The sequence below is a fragment of the Emydura macquarii genome, unplaced genomic scaffold (assembly GCF_026122565.2).
Source record: "Emydura macquarii macquarii isolate MOO-44397 ecotype Brisbane River unplaced genomic scaffold, CSIRO-AGI_Emac_v2 contig_3517, whole genome shotgun sequence".
In the NCBI taxonomy this organism is placed as follows: Eukaryota; Metazoa; Chordata; order Testudines; family Chelidae; genus Emydura; species Emydura macquarii.
Window position 1 is genome coordinate 3,129,816 of NW_027133654.1, and position 21,969 is coordinate 3,151,784.

Consider the following 21,969-nt stretch of genomic DNA (forward strand, 5'->3'; position numbering starts at 1 on the left):
CAATGCATCTCAGGTACATGCATTTGTCCAGAAATTCTTCTTCAAGGCTGACCTAACACAATTCTAGCCCTCCCACACAGTCCTCCCCAAAGAGATCTCAAGAGAAATGCTATAGAAGTTTTTCTCTGGGGATTATAGGGAGTGTAGACACATCTCTGCTCCTGCTGCCCCTCTGTGAAGCCAACCCACAGTTTTATTCTTTATCATAACATGCTTGTGACAGCTACAGTTATTGCTTACATGGAAAACTAATATTAGGAAAGTCTTTAATGCTTTTTTAGCTATGTTTTATTGTGGCTTAGCTGCTAGGAATAAGTAGAAATAGGCAGTCCTATGCGAACAGATAGTTTTCTGCAGTCCACTGGTGGTGCACGGACCACAGTTCTACAGCTTGATGTTGAATGAAAAAGGGGAAAGGATTCATAACACAATATTAGAAAGTACTTCTACTGTTGCATACAAAAATTCAGACCTCACATCAATTCAGCCTTGGAGAGAGAAGTGCATTTAGACAACCATCACGTTAATTTCTTTTAAATGGAACAGAGCTACAACCCCAAAAATAAAGAGCTTCATCAAATCTCATAATCCATAATACTTTTAGATTAATTTTAAATAATTTACTATTTTTATGCAGGATTTCCAGCTCTGGATTAAATTATGCCATTAGGCACTGGTATTTAAAACAGTAATTCCATATTAAAATACATCTTTTAGCATAGTTCTTCATTTGAACCTCATGTGGTTGTCTCTCCCGCCCATCTCTCAATTTTCATTTAAGTCATCAAGATGTATATATGCCTAATTGGCTGACCATGTGGTGACATTGCTGAGACCCTTGTTCTTCCTCCATTTTTATCCATACACTTCACATCATGTCCAAAATCAGAATGCAAGTTCTTCAAGGTAGGGACCATGTCTTTGTATTTGTTCTGTAACATGCGTAATTTGCTTCTGTCCATAATGACATAACAAAATATCTATATTCCTATAGATGCATTTCATGATACAGTGTGCACAAGACAATTCTCAAAGAACATTCACATCCTTAGATAACCCGTTAAACATTTGAAACCAGAGTAATTAGCCTACTAGGCTAGGCAACTTATAAATTATATTGTAACCTTTGCTATGCTTTGCTGAAGCTTAGTTCTTCTCTGCCGTTTTAACCTCTGAACTACCCCTAGTTTCCTTATTCTACTCATCTCCAAATAGTATTTCCCAGAGGCCAGCTCTTCTGCTTTATTCAGTCCAACTCAGTTTCTCCCAGAAGTCAAATTTTTCTGTTCCTCTCAATCCAGTTCAATCAGGATTTTGTTACCTAGACAGGCTCCATATAGATTTTGAAAGTAAATCTTTTATGAAATATCAAAAAATGCATACTTCTCTCACTGTAAAAGATTTACTTGCAGAGGGAGATGAAAAATAGTTTTATCATTCGGACTGATTTGAGGAACAGGAAAAAGGCTTGTTTTTTATTTCAGCAGAAGAGATTCATCAATCTGATTCTTCCTTAAATATTTAGGGCACAATTGACACCACTGAACTCAAAAGGAACTTTGTCATTGACTTCAGTGGGTACAGTATAAACCACCTACTTTTTAGTATTTAAGAAAAATATCACTTGTTTCCATTCTAAAAGGGGCATTTTCAGTTTCTTATAACTTTCTCAAAGCTGTATCTTTACAGCTAAAATCTGTTACATTTGTCCTCAAATCAGGTGGTCTTTTTCCTGGAAGTTTTACTAAAAAAGTGTTGAGCTCTTTTCAAACATAAAGGAGTATGGGGAAAAAATGTGGCTTTTCTGTAATTAATTTTTGTGATCTTTTTATGAGATGCTATCCGTGTCTCAGAGGGTGGTGATGGAAACTCAACATTTGACAAATACATAGGCCCTGATCCAGCAAAGCATTTAAGCATGTGCCTTTTTCGCTGGATCAGGGCCACAGAGTTTGATCAAAAGCCCACTTAAGTCAGTGGAAAGACACAAATTGATTTCTATGGGCTTTGGATCAGCCCCACAATTTCTAGATTATAAATATGCCTTTCAGTGATCTGATAAAAATGGTATCTATCTGGCAGAGTAGTAATAGTTGAAAAAAATTCACCCATGTGCACTGGTTTTATGTTTTACAGTAACAACAACAATCTGTTAGTGTTCCGTTGGCTATGCACACACCTGCATAAATAAGTATGGCAAGTAAACGATCTCTCTGCATTCTATAAGATTTGTGCATGCACAAGGAAGGTGCATGAAATTTCAATTTCCTGTGAAATGGTCTGTGAATGGATATATAAAATGAGGCAAGGAATCCAGCCCACCTGCACATTCAGTGCATTGAACAGCTATCTGTTACTGTCTAGCTAATAGTTGCGCATTTCTTATGCGATTTTCAGGTTGATGTGTTCCTTTAACAGTAACTGAATTAATCCAAAGTAAATCTAGGTGAAAAATTTTGGACATATAATTTACTCAATAAAAAATGCAATTTCAGTTGAGTCAAAATTACTCACGAATTTGCCAAATAGTTTCAATTCCAAAACATTTTTTGGGGACAGAGATGCAACAGATACCCCTTAACATTTTCACCCAATGGTCAGAGCTCTCCCTGGTATATTGGAAACCCAGATTCAATTTCCCCCTTTGCCTGATGTGAAAAAGGGATTTGGACTTGGGTTTCCCACATTGCAGGCAAGTGCCCTAATCAATGGGGTATGGGATACTCTGATCTGGGTTGCCTTTTGAAGCTATTCCCTGCTCCATTGATTCATTACTTTTGCAAAGTGGAGTTGAACTTGGATCTCTCAAATCCTAGGAGACTATCCTAACCACTAGGCTGTAGAGTCATATTCTCATTCTGTATTAGCCCTTTATAAATGGAACCTTAATAAAAAGGGTGACTATAAAATTGCTATTGTTCCTATTTACATAGTGTGGAACATCTGTTCCTGTATTTGCAGATAAAATTGAATCATGAAGGTGTTTAGATTTTTGGGGCCAAATTTTCAAAAAGGCCTCTATCTTCTTTCTATTTGCATGAGCATAAATACCTGCACAGTGTTTTTGGGCACCCCTACATGTGCAGATGATAGATTTTTCTTATATAATTTCTATTTGTTCAAATGGATTTTTTTATATGAAAATTATATCAGGTTTGCACAGAACCCCACCACCACCACCCCGCTCAAATCCTGGTACAGGCTGCCACTTTTAATGCCGCTATCTAGGGCATCAGCAACAGGGACCTCCGACATCAGATCAAAAGCATGAACCTCTACTGCCTGAACTAACAGATCCAAGTCTGATAGCTCAAAAGTTGTATCAGATTCAAGCTCATATGTGGTCCAGCCATTAGAGGGGAAGAAGGGACAGAGGACCACACTTCGTAAGCATGGATTACACACTAGTGGGGAAGGGCACTTTTTGAAAGTTTGATCCTACTAGCTTGGAATAGTTCAATACATTTAGTAAGAAATGAGGTCTTGAACACAAAATAAAACATTTGTTCCATAACATCTATAACCCATTTATATTTGTATGTTCTGTAGCAGCTGTTCACTATTTTAAAATATTCAGTATACACAAAATTTGGAGCTGGATAAAATGACACCTATCATTTATCAATATTAACAATTATCTTATTGTCATGCATTGCAGAATTGTGTGTGCATTGAAACAACAGTGAAGATTTACAGGATGGAGTTACAACATTAAATAGCAAGGCTCAAAATTGTAAGGCAACAGTCAAAATTTAAACTTAATACTACAAGATAGTTATAATTACAAGATAAATAATAATGAAAATTATTTGTTTGTGTGATTTTTGATGAACAATAATTCAGGAATCACCAGATCCTGCCTCTTTTTGAGCTCTGCAAGTGCAAGTGTTATGATACACATCATACCAAAACAGACAGATTAGACTCAATGGCAGACATGGAATATTTTTTAATCAAGCAAATAAAAGACAGAAGCACATACCCATTTTTCCACATCAACTAGCTGTAGAAAGGAAAAGCAAAAAATCAGTCATCTGTGTCTTTGAATATTGTGATCCATCGTTTCAAATTTTTAGAAATCTTTCTAACAGGAATGAGTAGAAGCCACTGTCTAGTTGTCTCCTTTCCTCCCCCATTTGCTAACAGCTATTTCTTTCTGAATATTAATTTCTGCAAAGCACTTCAAATTTTGAAAGCCTAAAATGTCAGCCATAAAGTCCGATAATTAACTACAAGATTAACACATATTTGGGGTTGAATTAATTCAATACTACATTCTAGAACACAAATCTAACTGTATTCTGAAGTACGCCACAGGCTTCCACACTAAATAGTCTTTCTATTCTCCTCTCTGTATGCTCAGCCACAACCGATCACATTCCACTTCAGAGGGTTCCCTCCAAGATTTGCCATTTTAAGGAGGTGCTAATAGATAGAAAACTAATATGGGGGGAGGGTATAGCAACCCTAATCTCTGCAGCACCATCACCTGGCACGTATAACTCCCAACATCAATGGACATTACGTGCAAAAGCAGAAGAAAACAGAATACCAAAATGTCATTTTATATACTTTTGTAAGGCGAAAACAAACCATCTTGGAAGCCTTAAGCCTTCCCATGAAGTCAATTTCAATGTTTAATAGGGTAATTCACTTAAAAATTATCACCTAAAATGTTTGGGCCCTCTTTATAAAATTTCAGAAACACAAAGGACTTTCTACTAAAATACAGTGGCTGCCACACTAAAAAAAAATTAGTATTTGACCAAATAACCATTTCTAAGACACCTGTATTTCCTGATACGTAGAATAAAAAAATACATCAATACAGTATATCATGTGCTCTGATATTTTACTCCTAATTAATGCTGATCCTTTGTTAATGAAGACCACTGAAGTTCTTCATAATTTTCAGTGAATACTTTAGTGCAAAATGTGAGTAATTTCCAACAAAAGTGTTTCAATTCCTTATTGCCCCAAGGAATCTCCATGGTATATGATGCTATCATATAGCTCAGACCCCAAATGTAGGTTTTATTATGAAAATTGTTTAATAAAAATCAAATGTTTTCTTTTTTCATTTTATATATATAGAATTTCAGCTAATATAGAGTTTTGCGTTTCCAACACTACCACATTCCACTAGTGAAGAAGACAAACTGTTACACAGCTTTCAACTTTCTGGGATTTCAACTGTTTGGATTTACGTTTGTTATGACAATTCTGTGAATTGTAAATAAACACAGGGTCAAGGTAATATATGTTATCTACTGCAGTCAACATTAGAGAAACCCTTTCGAAATTAAACCTCCCATGTTTTAAAATAAATTAATAAGAATAATAAGAAATAATGACTAGCTATGGTATATTTAAAAAAGCATTAATATGTAAAGCCAAAAGAAAGCAATAAGACAAAGATATCTTACTAGATGAAAAGGGAGTAGTCAGGTTAGTTTCACTTGAAAGTTGCCATTCATCATCTTGTTTTCTTGACATCGCTAATACTGAAATTGTATATGAACTATTTTGCATTACAATCAGACTGGTTTGACTGGAAGCTGCTACTACAGAGAACTGAATTAATAAAACCTGTCTCATGTTGCCATGGTTCTTTTGGAAGTTTTCCTGCTAATCCAAAATTTACTTCAGTGAATTGGTCATCCAGAATTGTTTTTGGAAAGGCTGTGAATCCGCTTAAAGCTCAAGCTGCATTATTACTTGTGTTCATCAACTGCCTCCTGATTGCTGACTTGTCCATTTGTTTTAGCAGACAGCAATGACATTTTAGAGTTTCAAGAGTCAAGCTTAATTTTAGACCACATTCTCAGAGGCTGCTGTATACATTGTATCCATATACTGGCACTCAGAAAACCCTATCTTTGCAACATCTTTTTGAACATGCAAAAAGGACCTGTACAGACAGGTCTATGGGTGGAATTACTTGAGCTGTAAACATATGTATGTCAAGTTTTGCAGGCCTAATGCCGCATGGGCAATTTTGTGGATGCACCCCTTTGAGAGTATGATCCTTAATGTAGCGTAAGAATATACGCACATCCTTCCATTGTAAATCCTTCCATTTTTAACTATGGCCAAATCCTACAGCCCTTAGTCCTTACTTAGGCACAATCAGCTCTAAAACCATATTATATCTGCTGGTTAGTCTAGGAAAGCCTCTCATTCTTGCTGTAGCAGTTGTACTTGAAATAATGAGAATGCTAGGGTGAAATCCTGGCCCTAATGAAGTCAGTGGCCAAACTCTTATTGACTTCAGTAAGGTCAGGAAATGACTTTGCGATAGATATTGCAATATGTTTTCCACAGCATGGTGGTAAAAACACCAGCAGCCATTCTACGCTAATGCTGCCATGTTTCTAATGGTGGTGACATCAAGAGAAGCTCCTGCAGGCTCAGTAGTTTTAAAAAATCAAGCCATTTATTTAAATACCGAAGTACTGCCTTATGATCCTAACTTTAGGCTCCCATTTTTAAAAGTCTGGACAGTAAGTATTGACATTTTCCTCTATTATTATTTATTACAAGGAACAACAAAGGCTTAATGCCCAATGAAATATGAAAGCAATGTAAGTAGTGTTACATAGACTCTGATGTCCATCTTACAGCTTTTGTCAAAAGAAAGGAAAAAATATTGGCTAAGATTGGGTGACCAATATGCAAAATTTGATGAACTTAGATACTGATGGCCATGTGGCCATCTAGCAGATCCCAAAACAGGAGACAAGACTACTTTGCCCTGAGATTATTCGTACTCCTAAGGACTGGATTTCAATGCTTAATTGACAAGGGAACATTTCTTGAATTCATGTACGGAATAAATGCTATGACTTATGAGGACTATCCGTCTGATTTTGAAGTACAGTACTGGTTCCCTTAGAGAAAGCTCCCATCTGAAAATAAAAAATAAACTCATCTGATTGGATATAGTCACCTTCAGGAGGTCTATTCTAAGGCAGAAGTATAACACTATCTCTTACAGGAATTCAATGTGTGTAGTGATGTAAAGAGCAGAATGAGATTCCAAGGTTATATTCTATGACTTTGTGGGGTTCGACTTAAAGCTGGATGACATTTTTGTACAAAAAACTTTTATCAGTGGAAAATGCAGATTCAGTGACATTGTAACATTGAGCACAAGCCCATTTTGCAGAATTTGATTGGTCAAAAAAAAAAAACCCCTCAAAAAATCAGAATATTTCATTTCAACATTTTTAAATGAAACATTTTGATATTTCAGTTCTAAGTGACTTTTTAGTTTAAAATATTTTTTAATTTCATGAAAATCAAAATCATTAAAAATGATCAAAGTTGATACAAAAACCTTTAAATTTTGTCAAAATAAAATATTTCATCCAGCTGCATAAGAATTTTCAATTCACCAAAAATTTTTAAAAATTCATTTTCAGTTCACCCCAAATGATTTTTTTCAGAATTGCCAATGAGGCAAAAAAAATCTGTTTTTCCATGCAGCTCTAGCTGCAGTAAGATCGATACTCTAATGAAGCATATGACATTAGGATTTGTACAAAACTTCCTTTTTGTGAACATACTGACAACATTATACTACAGAGCATTCACCTTTTACTTGGACACATTTGTACACATACAAGAAAGCTCTCCTGAAGGAACTTAAGTCTATGTTTCACTGGTTTAACATGGTAGTTAACTGTGGACTTTGCACCAGCCAATGGAATAAGTTTTATTTGTTGACTTCTCCTCTGGGGTCCATGAAAGAAATAATTGTATTATCCAAGTATTAATTTTAAATCTATCTGGTCTCAGATGGAGGATTGGTTTTGGAACAGCAGACTTCTGTGAAATCCAAAGAGTCAATACTAGATTAATCAGACCGGAAAGCCGTAGTCTCTTCAGCCAAAAAGTCATAAGCAGCATCACTGCTGCTGTCTCATTCCTATATTTTGTATTGTCATAAGGAGCAGTGAAAAAGGTGAAAAAGACATAGCAGGGACCTTGCCCATTTTTGCAAAAAGAGCATTCTCCATCTCATCTCCTGGGTCTTAAAACAAGGAAACCACAGGGCACTTTATTATTTCCAGATGCAAACCAATCAAGAACCAGCTGACTAAACTGACGTACCATGAATGAGATACTTCTGGGTGTAGGAGCCTGTGACTGGGCCCTGACTCCTGGCCTCTGCTCTGGTCCACAAACTGTTCAGAGACCCTTGTGCTGGTCAAACACTTTGTGTAGTTTATTTACAATATGGGCTCCCACCACTTTCATACTTTATATAGCTCTGCTCCAACAATCCTAGGGAGCTCCCCAGCTCCTGAAATAAGTAGGGAAGGGCAAACTCTCTCCTCCCCCTGTTGCCTCCTCTCCCCACATTTTACTTCCTTCCTGTGCCTATTTGCAGCCTCTGACTAATGGCTTAATTAGCCTTCCAGCTCAGCTCCACCCACAAATTAGGCACAGCTGTTTAATCAGCTCCATTCTGTATTGTTTGATTGGTGCTGCAGTGATCAGAGGGCTGGCTCAATGGTGTTTTCTCCTCCTCAGTGAGCAGTGCACATTAAGATAGGAAACTTTGCTACACCCAAGACAAAACTTCTCTTTCTCAGAGGCCAGTCATATTCTTCCTAGTCATTTATGAAAACTTCATCAGATACATTGACTGCCATGACCTCAACAGGTCTGTTATCTTTAGAAGGGATATTGCTACAAGACCTCAATGTACCATTGTGTGCCAGCTCACGGTTCTCAACCTTTTTTCTTTCTGAGTCCCCTCCTCCCCCTCCACCCCTGAACATGATATAAAAACTCCATGGCTCACCTGTGCCACAACAGCTGTTTTTCTACATATAGAAGCCAGGGCCAATGTTATGGGGTAGCAAGCAGGCAACTGCCCAGGGCCCCACACCACAGGGAGCCCTGCGAAGCTAAGTTGTTCAGGCTTCAGCCCCGGGTGGTGGGGCTCGGGGCCCTGACCTTCAACCTCATAGGACATGGCTTTAGCTTTCTGCCCGGGGCCTCAGCAAGTTTAATACCAGCCCTATTTGGCAGACCCCCTGAAACCTGCTCACAGCCCCCCAGGGGGTCCCAGACCTCTGTTTGAGAACCACTGCTCTAGCTGGTGGATGCTGTGCTCTCTCTCTTTCTGTTATCCATTCCCCGAACTGAACTGCGAAGACCCCTTCCCAAAAAAAAAAAAAAAATTTTTTTTAAATCTGATTCTCTGCATTCACCTGCTAAGGAAGTACAGAATCATAGAAGAATTGGAAAGGACCTCAGGAGGTCATCTAGTCCAACACCCTGCTCAGAGCAGGACTAACCTCAGCTAAATAATACCAGTGAGGGTTTTGTCAAGCCGCAGCTTAAAAACCTGTAGAGAAGGAGATTCCACCACCTCCCTAGGTAACCCATTCCAGTGCTTCACCACCCTCCTAGTGAAAAACTTTTTCCTAATGTCCAACCTAGACTTCCCCCACTGCAACTTGAGACCGTTGCTCCTAGTTCTGTCATCTGCCACCACTGAGAACAACCTAGCTCCATCCTCCCTGGAACCCCCCCTTCAGGTAGTTAAAGGCTGCTATCAAATCCCCCCTCATTCTTCTCTTCTGTAGACTGAACAAGCCTAATTCCTTCAGCCTCTCCTCATAAGTCTTGTGCTTCAGCCCCCTAATCATTTTTGTTGCTCTCCACTGGACTCTCTAACTTCTCCACATTCTTGTTGTAGTGGGGAGCCCAAAACTGGACACAATACTCCAAATGCGGCCTCACCAATGCCGAATAGAGGGGAATGATCACTTCCCTTGATCTGCTGGCAATGCTCCTACTAATGCAGCCCAATATGCTATTAGCCTTCTTGGCAACCAGGGCACACTGCTGACTCATATCCAGCTTCTTATCCATTGTTACCCCCAGGTCTTTTTCTGCAGAACTGCTGCCTAGCTCATCGGTCCCCAGTCTGTAGCTGTGCATGGGATTCTTCCATCCTAAGTGCAGGACTCTGCACTTGTCCTTGTTGAACCTCATCAGATTTCTTTTGGCCCAATCCTCCAGTTTGTTTAGGTCCTTCTGTATCCTATCCCTACCTTCCAGGGTATCTACCACTCCCCCCAGCTTAGTGTCATCTGCAAAATTGCTGAAGGTGCAATCTACCCCATCCTCTAGATCATTAATGAAGATGTTGAACAAAACCAGCCCCAGCACCGACCCCTGGGGCACTCCGCTTGTGACCGGCTGCCAGCTAGACACGGAGCCATTGATCACTACTCGTTGAGCCCTATGCTCTAGCCAGTTCTCTATCCATTTTATAGTCCATTCATCCAACCCATACTTCCTTAACTTGCTGATAAGAATACTGAGAGAGACCGTATCAAAAGCTTTGCTAAACTCAAGATATATCACGTCCACTGCTTTCCCCACATCCACAGAGCCAGTCACCTCTTCATAGAAAGCAATCAGGTTGGTCAGGCATGACTTTCCCTTGGTGAATCCATGTTGACTGTTCCTGATCACCTTCCTCTCTTCCAAGTGCCTTAAAATGGATTCCTTGAGGACCTGCGCCATGATTTTTCCAGGGATTGAGGTGAGGCTGACAGGTCTGTAGTTCCCTGGATCCTCTTTCCTCCCTTTTTTGAATATGGGCACTATATTTGCTTTTTTCCAGTCATCAGGGACCTTCCCCAATTGCCACGAGCATTCAAAGATAATAGCCAATGATTCTGAAATCACATCAGCCAACTCCCTCAGCACCCTCGGGTGCATTGCATCTGGCCCCATGGACTTGTATATGTCCAGTCTTTCTAAATAGTCTTGGACCTGTTCCTTTAGCACTGCAGGATGTTCACCTCCTTCCCATTCTGTGCCGCCCGGTGCAGCAGTCTGGGAGCTGACCTTGTCTGTGAAGACAGAGGTAAAAAAGGCATTGAGTACCTCAGCTTTCTCCACATCCTCTGTCACTAGGTTGCCTCCCCCATTCTGTAAGGGGCCCACACTTTCCCTAATCTTCCTCTTGTTGGCAACGTACCTGTAGAAACCCTTCTTGTTCCCCTTCACGTCCCTTGCTAGCTGCAACTCTAATTGTGCTTTGGCTTTCCTGATTTCATTCCTGCACGTTTGAGCAGTATTTTAATAATCCTCACTAGTCATCTGACCAAGCTTCCACTTCTTGTAAGCTTCTTTTTTGTGTTTAAGTTCACCAAAGACTTCTTTGTTAAGCCAAGCTGGGCGCCTACCATATTTGCTATTCTTTCTGCACATCGGGATGGTTTGTTCCTGTGCCCTCAATAAGCAGAGGAGAGACCTGGAATTATTGGACAGAACTCTCATTAGCTCTAGAATATTGAAGCATGCCTGTGTGGGAGATCAGAATTCTCACCAGGCTCCAATAAGAATTGAATTTCTTTTTCTGTGACACCATTTGTTTTCCTTTATCGCCATCTTTATCTTCTGTTAACACTCTTTTGAGATGGGATCTGGTACTTGTCAGTATGTATCCTCAGCCCCGCCTATGACTGATTTCTCTGGCGCCACGTGAGTGTTCATCCTGAATCCATGAACTGTATCACTGTGTATGTTTGCTTCAGCTTTCTATTTGTATAGAACTCTGGTCAGAAAAAATGTCTGGGAAGAGATAAGTGAATTTTCCTTTTCCCTAAAGCCAATATCCTGGAGATCCCAGGAGCACATGAAAGATCAAACGGTAATGATCAAAGTTGGGGGTGAGTGTCTGAGAATGGTGACTTGGGAATGCTTTGAAGGAAAGCCTCCACTGATAATTTATTTAGCTGTTTTGGAGAGTGCCCTGCTCTGTTCATCCCCAATTCTGAGGCTAGATATAGAATGGGAGCAGGTTGTAGTGTGCTGATCTAAAGTAGATGGATGATTTTATTCATGTGATGAACAAAACCCCCTCCATGGGTTACTGACACTGACAATGCGGTAACATTTTTCCTGTAATTCTTGCACAGCTCCACCAGGGACCCTCATTTGATCAAAGCTATAGGTAGCTCTTTTTGCTCCCACATTGAAAGGACCTGATCAATCTGGAGTCTAATTCTGACAGCTGCCCTCTGTTGCTTCAAAGCTATTAATGCTGCACTTATTCTAACTATGGCTTGAAAAGAGGTATTTTTTCTTGTTGCACTACACGGACTGCTTCCATCTGCCATACGACCTGTATTCCTTTCTACAGTATCTGGCAGAAGTCAGGATTGTATATCAACTTTTCCGACTCTGAATAGCCTTGGCTTTCCATGATGTTTCCCAGCGTATCACTAAGATAGCTAGAAACTGATCTGTCTGCACTTCAGATCCCGAAGACCAAACCCCATATATCTGCACAAAACCAATTTGAATGCCACTCTCCCTTCCCCCCAGCCCCCCACACCCAAGGAGAAGTCCTTATTGACATGTGATTTTTAGGTTGAGGGGCCATACCTGTAGCACTATCCTGCGAAGGGCCTGTATCATGAAGAGTCTTTCAGGTAAAGCTCTCCCCTATTTAGAAATGCCAAAACCAGGGAAAACAGCCACATTTACGTTGGGTAGCAATCCTGGTTAAATTTGGACTAGTGCAGAGGCCCATTACTGCTCTCTCTGATGTTGGCAACGTCTGTGCTGTATTCGGTGCCTTCTCCCCATGATGTGCAGGGAAGCAATGTGCAGCTGAGCTACGCAGTTAGAAGGGTGGTGGCTGTAGGAGATCTTCCATCTGATGCGTTGCCCTTCTGGCTTCACTCCCCTCATGGAGGCAGGAAGGAACTGCTTGCCCCAGAGCCAGCTCCTTTCCAAAATGACCCACTTCCTTTCCTCCCCAAGGAAAGGAGGCCAAGGCAACCCTGCCCAGACTGGGCTATTTGCCCTCAGAGCTGGCTGAGCTCCCCAGCAAGACATTTGGTTAGTGGGGGGGTAGCAGGATGTATAGACCCTTCCTTTTGCTTCCCTCTTTTCCCGGTCCAGCTCACTCCCTGAAACGTGAAGGGGCATTGGCCACTTCATACACCTCACAACAAGAAGCAGAATTGAGAAGACAATCTCTCCAAAAATCAAATGCAGCCCTAGGACACAGCTGGGAATCAGACCAACCTGTCAAGCTTGTTAATTTAAGATTTGAACTAAAGTTTGGAATTTCTCTAAGAAAAGTTCTGCAGGAGGAAGGGTTGGGCTGAGCTTCCAGCTGTTGTAGTAGCATTAAAAACTGGAGGAAACTTCACAAATTGGCACTTTCCCCTGCTGCCAATGACTGATAGTCTGGTTCTGTCTTCAAGGCTGAAGTACCCAAGGTAACAGATATGTGGACATTACCATGAAGAAGCATGGATTTATATCTGCTCTCCAACCAACTCCTATCCGCCACTGTTTTCAACTGAACTCAGCAACTTTGGGAACTGGATACTGCAGAAGAAAGTGACTGCTGCAAGGTTTTGTTATTTAAGTTAGTTATACATGGCTCCTCTTATTTGGGAACTTCAAATCAATAAAAACATCTAAACAAAATTACAAAATAAGAAGCAATTGTGGGGACAGTCCATCCATCAGTCAAAGGCTTGACTGAATAGATTATTCTTGCACTATTTCCTGGAGCTTGCCAAAACTCATGAGCCCTCTAATGAAAACATATTCCAACTAATCTTAGAAAGTGAAAAGATACAATATTCTGTGAAGTACAGACAGTGTAAGATTCTGTTTTTGTAGCACTGTTATACCAAGAACAACATTTCCTAAGGATTAAATTTATTCCAATAGAGCAAAACTCCTGTTATTGTAAAGTGAATTAAAGATCACTTCATACTGAAGAACTACTGTCAGCAGTAGTCATTTTCATGGATATGTTACTTTATCCCAAATCAAGAGCTTGTTTCACCCCCAATACTGAGCATTTTAAAAAAATACCTTGACAATTAGTGGCATATTCATTAGTTTGCAGGGGGTGGAGTGGGGGAGGGTAATAAAAGAAAATTAGAAAACTCAATGCTTTCCATTCTGATAGTCATGGAAACAAGGATTTTTTTCACACATTGAAACAATGAAAACCTGCCAGTTCTCTCCAAATATTTACTGAAGATGGAGCGCTCAAAAACACTCAAATGATAGAGCTGATTCATGAAGTTCAGATCTGGTTGAGATCTGAATCCAACCTTCCTCCCAAAGGTTTTGGCTAGGTTTGATGTTTCAGCTCAGCTCTTTTAATAGACAGGCCCAAAACACAAAATTCAGGGCCTTCTCTAATAGTTACTTGTAAATGTTCTAATAATTGCATGACATCATCTCAAAAGGCTCCTGTTAAGAAGCCTGAAAATACAGGGAAAAATGCATTCCCCTCACTGCTCGACCAACCCCTCAGAAGTCTCCTCTACGAAATCATTTTTGCTAAGCCACAGTTATGCAGAGATGCAAAAGAGAAGATGATGTGAAGAGAAGAATGAGATATTTCAGACAAGACATCCAGGTCTTTACATGAATGAAAGCACACAAGCACAGCCACTGCTTACAATTTAGAGAGCTAGCCAAACACAGAAGACTAATGGCTAAGAAATTAGAGAACAAAGCTAAAGAAGATGCACTAAGCATTATTCAGAGCATTGTAGTAGAATTTGATCACATGGATTGTTACCATTAATGAAGTAGTGTGGCTAAATCCTGGCATACAGAACTAAACATATGCCCTTTAGATTTAATTAAGAAATGAGTGACTTTAAAAAAAAGAAAATAGAACACATTTGTGGGAAAAGATAGGCTAAATTTAAATCATGGACAGTTGCCAAAGCAAGCAGGCGATTTGTAATTTGTAATGGCCCAGCAAAGTTGGGCAGAGGTGGGGTAACAGATCCAAGCTCCTTCCCCTTGCTGCAGTAGCAAGGCTGTCCCATCCATGGCATATGACCCCCCAATTTCTTGGGTGGGGACAAGGGTTAGCAGATAGATCTGCAAATGCAATATTCATAAAATCACCAACTATACTCACACACCTTCCCCAACCAATCATTTTCCCCCACTCTAAGGCACAGAAAGCCCATTGAACTGTGTTTCACTGCATACAGGGAGTTCCCTTAGAGCTTTTCCACATCTCCCCTCCACCCACCCACCCACAATAAAATCACAATGACTCAACTTCCTACTGGGCCTTATGTGTCAGAGGAAGTGGACTAGATTTTCCCCATTGTGCACAGGCTACCCTAAAAGTAAAATCAGACAGTTTGCTGTTCAATGGTGTGAAAAACAGGTCTTATTTAAACAGGACAACCAGGAGAAGTGATTAATTGACCATGACTGAATGATTAGCTGGGAGTTAATAGGCTCATAATGCAATTAAACTGGGACACAGTTTTCTATGATGGGTGGCCATATATAGCATTTGCCTGAAAAACTGAACGCTCTAGGAGTTGGAGTGAAATCTGTTAAATTAAAATTTCAGTTCTCTACCATGTCAGGAAAAAAGGTTACATTATGTATGCATGTCCATGTACTGTATGAGCAATCTGAATTTGACATTCTGTTAATAAAGTCTGACATGGATTAAAGAACATGCAAGAAGAGTCTGCCAATATTACCCACATCATCAAAGAGATTGAAAATATGGTAACACATTACAATTAGGGCACCTTATTAAAAAATACTACACGAGTTTGTTCTATGGCTGGTTAGCTTCTCATGTAGTCCAGACATCACAGTTTAATGACCCGGTTTCAGAGCTCTGATACACAATGTCTTTGAGGCATGAAAAAAGACGACAATTTGATTCGTATAGTTTACTACAAAATCATCATGCTTTTTTAAAAAACAAAACAATGGAATCCTGGAGATTCAGACTGGAAACTGATTGTTGCTATCAGAAGGGAAAATTCTGGTCTCAGATCCAGACATTAGATCCTGACTCTGCTATTCTGCTCAGTTTTATGTTAAGAACTGCTATCAGTAAGAGTTACCATGAATCAATGTCTGAAGGCTATAAATTCCCCGGGGGGGGAGGGGGGAAGAGAATGTTACAAATAGGTATAACCAAAAGTAATAGGATGAAATTAAGGAAAGCAAAATGTAAGCTAAATAATAGGGGAAACTTGGTTTTTCAATTGTGAGAAGGAGTAAGGACTGTGGTTGATACAAAAGGAATTGAGAGTTACACTGTTCACCACTGAACTGTGAAGTCAGTGGTTGTGTCCAATTAACAGATTCAGGTCACCCAATGAGAGAAAGAAGAGCCTTTTTACAGTTAGAAAGGTGTGACAAACAAGTAATTCAAAGTGTGCTACCAGTTAAAGACTGAAAACCACTGGGCTAGGTATACACAGCCACTTCTGGCAGTGAGCAGCAACAGCTGATTATCTCCACATAGCAACACAAAACAAGAGTTTATAATATGAAGATTTCCTGCCACTTCAGGAGAAATCTAGATGAGTGATTTTGATCTGCCTCAGTTGGAATTTAATAGAACATCACATGAAAAGTGGCACGCCAAAAATTGCCCGGTCTATCAGTTTAAGTCTCAGCCAAAATGTAGCACACTTTTAGCAGCACAGTGACATTGAAGCAACTTAGGCTATGTCTACACTGCAGCACTAATTCAAATTAGCTTAATTTGAATTACAGAAAGTGATTTATAGAAAGCGCTGCAGACTGTCCATACTACAGTGTTTGTGCTGGTTTCTTGCATCCACACTGGCCAGCCTTAATTCGAATTAGAAAGCAGTGCCTTGTGGGAAGCTATCCCACAGTGCAACTAACCATAGAGGCTGTTGTGATGAGTGTCATCATCCCAGGATGCAGCGCTGCTTCCCCCACCCCCAAACAAACACGAAAAGGATTTTCATGCTGCTTTTTTACTCCCCCAATTGCCATTGCTGCAGGCACATGGAGCCAGCTGAACTATGCTCTCATTTTGACCGTGACAAATACATCGCAGCTTATCCTGGATTACTTTAGAACTGTATATTGCTTGTTTGCCTTTGTATGCTGTTTGCCTTTTATGCCCCCCTACTGCCCCCTGTATATTGCTTGCCTTTGATTTTGATTCTACAGGTGTCTGTAGAATGTAAGATAAATAACAATGGAGTCAGTTAGTATATTAATACAGTGATACAAATGTTTCCATTTCACTGATGGATAGCATGATATAATGTATCCACATGTAGCACTGTGAATAAACTCTAAAGAAAGTATCAATTTCCATGATTGGCCACTGAAACAATGTAGCAAAGAATTCCCTCTCACTGCTGGCATTTAATATGCATTCACCACGCGGGGAGGTGGGTGGGTGGTGAAATCTTTCAAAGGGACAAACTTTAAAGAGCTAAACTTTCAAAGGGACAAACTAAACTTTCAGTTAAAACGCATTCACCATGCGGGGAGAGGGGGGTGAAATTTTCAAACCCTTAAAGGGACAAACTGCAAAGGGCTTGGATTTTAAACCCATTCACCGCAGGAAATGAAGATTTAAATCTTCCTGGGGCTGCTTTGGGGGAGGGTACTGAAATGGGACATCATGGGATACAGTCTGGAGGCCAATTAATTTGAATTAAGTCCCATTGCGTCCACACTCACACTAATGTGAATTAACTGATGCGCTTCAGGCGCTAATCCACTTGCAGAGGTGGTTTTATTAATTCAATTTTAAAGGCTCCTTAATTCAAATTAACAATGTGCAAGTGTAGACGCGGGAGTAATTAATTTGAATTAAGGGACTTTAATTTGAATTAAGCCACCAGTGTAGACCAGGCCTTAGAAATGTTTTAAAAGAGAAAAATATGCCCACTTGGTGGCTAATGGGTCACTCATTTATATAGAGAAGTCAAACAAAAGGTTTTAAGTTTCTTTGGACACAAACGCAATACAAATAGCATCCATTTTTCTTAGTCAGTTCCATTTCGATTTCTATACTATGTTCACCATTCTAGTGTCTTCATGGACATGTTTTTCAGTTCAACAGGTCCTTTCATCCATTTAAGAAAGGATTTCATCCAAGGTTAGTTCAAATTTATTACGTTACCAGTTAATTACATGCAAAAATCCTGTTTAAAAAAAAGATTATTAAAGTTTCAAAGTTAAGCACTAAGAAGTTAGGAAATGCCAGAATTAATTTTGCTCCCTTGTGCAGATTACAATATGGTCTAATTATAGAAACATGGAGTACTTTTTTTCTCTGCTGACAAGAATAATGGAGAGACTCAAGAGATCTTGGGTTCTATTCTAGGCTTTAAAAGAAAATGTGTGATAGTGGGCACAAACTCTTCTGCCCATTTCCCCCCAAGCATGACCTCCCCTGCCCTGTGCCTGTCCCAGTATGGTCTTCACCATACATAGGTCTTCTTCCCAGTCCCACTCTCCTCACCTTGCCAGTTCTACTCTCCTTGCCAAGCCACTCTATCCCCCCATTCCCAGGCTTCTCATCGGATCTGTCTCTCCCCCCACTCAAACCTCCAGTCACCCACATTCCCTGTCCCCACTAGCTCCCAATAACAGGCTCCTTCCTGAGGCTCCTCATCCAAGCTCTCCCCCCCCCCCCACCATTTTCCTGTCCCAGTCTCTTTGCCCAGCCAGTTCCAGTTTTGCCCCACATCCCAACTCCTCTTCAGATCTGTCTCCCTCTCTCCTGACCTTCTTCCCCCATGCCTTTGATTCTCAGTCCTAAGCTCCTTACCCAGCGAGTCCCAGTTTCAATCCCATTTCCTCATCCAACCTCAGTCTCTCTCTTATCCCCATTTGCCTCCCCAGGTCCCAGTCCCACACTTCTTGCCCAGCCAATATCACTCTCCCACTGCCTGCCAGCCCCAGACTCAGTTTCCCTCTCCCTACTCACCAGACTTCAGTGGGGTGGGTTCTGAGTTACTACAGAGAATCCTTTCTTGGGTGTCTGGCTTGTGGGTCTTGCTCACATGCAGAATTTAACTGATCGCCATATTTGGAGTCAGGAAGGAATTTTCCCCCAGGGCAGATTGGCAGAGGCCCTGGGGGGTTTTCACCTTCCTCTGTAGCATGGGGCACGTGTCACTTGCTGGTGGATTCTCTGTATCTTGAAGTCTTTAAACCATGATTTGAGGACTTCAATAACTCAGTTGTAGGTTAGGGGTCTATTACAGGAGAGGATGGGTGAGGTTCTGTGGCCTGCGTTGTGCAGGAGATCTGACTAGATGATCATATGGGTCCCTTCTGATCGTGAAATCTATTAATCTAGTTTCTGCTTCCCCTCAGGCTGTTTAACCTAAAATCAACACCCCCTGCCTCCCTTGTAGGTCAAGATCTTGACCCTAAGAGCATCCCAATGACAGAGGACAGGGGGCTGACTAGTATCAGGTAGTGAGTTTCAGCTGGCCTGGTCAATTCAGTGTACCCCAATTCACTCGTCATAATCTGTATCTAACAGGTGTCACATAAGGCATCATTACAAAACCCACAATACCCTGATTATTAATATTCTTGCATGGTAAATGCCTAAAGAACTTTACAAATGTAAAGGAAATATGGGACTAAAATGTGTTTGAGGCAGACAGGTCTGAGACATAGGTAAACAGTTTTTTTTCCAGACAAAGGAAAGGCCAACACCTCCAACCAGATGCAACCACAGTCATGTCACTGTTCATTAGAGGGACAGATCAATTTGTATTGTAGAAAGCACCAATGGGGAAGAAACCGGGATGGTACATTCTCCATCAGACTCCAGGGACCTATCCTCACAGCAGGGGCACTGCCGTGTTGGGGAAGGAAGTGTGTTGGGGTCCCTTGGCTAGTGGTAATCACAGCTGGTGAAGATCAGAGTGTGGCTGTGGTGTGATAAGCAGGCTGGAGTTAGAATGGCTGAAACAGGGCTGCTCAACACAGACATTCAGTGCGTGCTCATATGCTGGCTGAGAGCATCCACACAGACAGCTTCAGTCACAGAGAATTTTAAGGCACTCAGGGTTACAGGACAAGAAGCGATAACCTCTCACTGGTCTAGGTAGACTCCCAAAAGGTGACAGTCCCCTCTCCTTTTGAATCAGGCAGCTTCATCCTCCACATTACCCCAGCCCAGAAGAGGTATCACAGACAGCACAGGAGAGAGAGTCTCCCTGCTCTCTGTTCCATGTCCAGCCTTGGCTTGGCTCACAGCAGTCCAGAGCTACAACTTCAGGGAAAGTCCAGCTCAGCCCAGAGCTGGAGAATGTTCAGTGAGGACACAACAGTTAGGGAAGACAGCTGCTAAAGAAGTCACTATTGATCATGTGCAAACTGCAAAGTTTCAAAAGCTGATCACAGTGAAACTTGGGCAGATTTTTACTGGGATGGAAAAAGCCACATCTTTTACACAAAGGCCATCCCCGCCAGCCAAACTGCAAGCGCCTGCTCCACAGCACGAGGGCACTAGTTATTGTCAAATAAAAGGTTCACCAAATTCTTTAACATCAGCAAAACAATATGTTTTTTCCTAGCCTCATTCTCGGGAACAGCAGAGCAATTTTGACTGAAGATTTTCCAGACAAGTTCTGCCTGAGACACACACAAGGCATGGAACAAATTCAGCTCAAACAGTTAAAGTTTGGAAAAATTATAAGCAACTGAAAAAAAGGGTCATATGACTGAAGGCAACAGGCAGCCTTAACAGTAGGTGGGACTACCCTCAAGCAGAGTCAATCAGGCAGCCCTTTCACGATAGCCCCTCTTTTGTCAGAAAAATCAAATCATGAAACCAATTCAGAGATGAGTCTATGGAAGTCTTGGTTGAACCCCTCAGTGTGTATGTTACACCCGTTTAGACTCCCTTAAACCTCACCCATTTACTAAAGTGTAACTTACTCTCCCTTACCATATACCCTCTAAATTTGTCCCGTGAGACAATGTACACAAGTCTAAATGGTGTAACTCACAGACCCATGGACCAGAAGAGGGAAGAAGCAAGAAAAGATGTACAGGAGGTGTACAATTTTGTAGACTAAAGTAGGCCACCCCCATTCTGAACCTATGCCCTCTTTTGGCTCCTCAGCATGGAAGTTAACTACATTTAGACTCTTTTATATCTAACTTACACCATCTTACATATCACCTCTGAATTTGACCTCATAGTTCTTCTAAAATTGTCAAGAATCTGGAGAAATCCAATAAACCAGGAAGAAACCAGTACTCCTGAAACTGATGGAATTGTAAAATCTATTCTGAATTGGAAGGCAAAAGGACTGAAAGTTCAACTCATAAAAATCCACTTTATACAGCTAAAAAGGTTGGTCATGAATCAAAAATCCATAACTGCTTTAAATACGCCAAAAGACAACATAAGATAAGGCATTTGGGAAATTGTTCCTACTGCACAATACTCAAAGCACTAGTTAATGTTTGCAACCTCCAAATCCTCAGGAGGTTTGCATCCCATGTTAAATCTAAAACCTCTAAACCCTTTGCTAAAACCATTTCAAAGTGGTTTGTACCAGATTTTAAAATGACACATTACACAGGAGATTGGTTGGTAGAAAAAGAGCCCCACTAATGCTTTCCTAAGTACTCCAGTACATAACAGAAATTTCTTCTGCCTCACTGATAAAGACAAATTGTATCAACACGAAAGTTATTATCTTTAGATTGTGAATGGCACTAAGTAAGTTTATTATGCTGCTGCTGCTGCTCCTCCTCCTCCAGTTGCTAAGTGTCCTGAAGAGTCTAGGTTACAGAGTACAACTTTACCTATTACACACAAGACTCTGCTGGTAGAGGATAATTTTTATAAAGATTTGGTTTAAATCTACTGCCACAGACAACAGTGGTAAATAGGAAGCCTGACAGGCACAGAAAGTTTCGTGTGTGTACTTTTTCCCCCATACAAACCCCACAACATAGTGTGTGCTGCACAGAGTGGTCTGGATGGCAAGGAGCAGGGGCTTGAGGAACAGACAAGTGGACACACACATGCCCCTTGTCTACACTGGTGCTTGCGTGTAGGGTACATACAGCTACATACTGCAATGAAAAGCAGGCTGTAGCTACCCGAGACAGTGAAAGGCTCTGGCAGGGGAGAGCTGCTGG

The 21,969-nt window shown here is 40.8% G+C and overlaps 1 protein-coding gene across 16 annotated transcripts in view; it reads right to left on the reverse strand.

The window, feature by feature from the left end:
- Positions 1–21,969, reverse strand: part of RYR2 (ryanodine receptor 2) — a 646,139-nt gene that overhangs the window by 433,459 nt on the left and 190,711 nt on the right. For 12 of the 16 annotated variants that reach the window (XM_067535798.1, XM_067535797.1, XM_067535790.1 and 9 more), the window contains one exon: positions 3,983–4,003. The exons of the other annotated variants lie outside the window; for them this stretch is intronic. In XM_067535798.1, the coding sequence (XP_067391899.1) occupies positions 3,983–4,003 (21 nt within the window). The remainder of the gene's footprint in view (positions 1–3,982; positions 4,004–21,969) is intronic. 16 annotated transcript variants of the gene reach the window in all.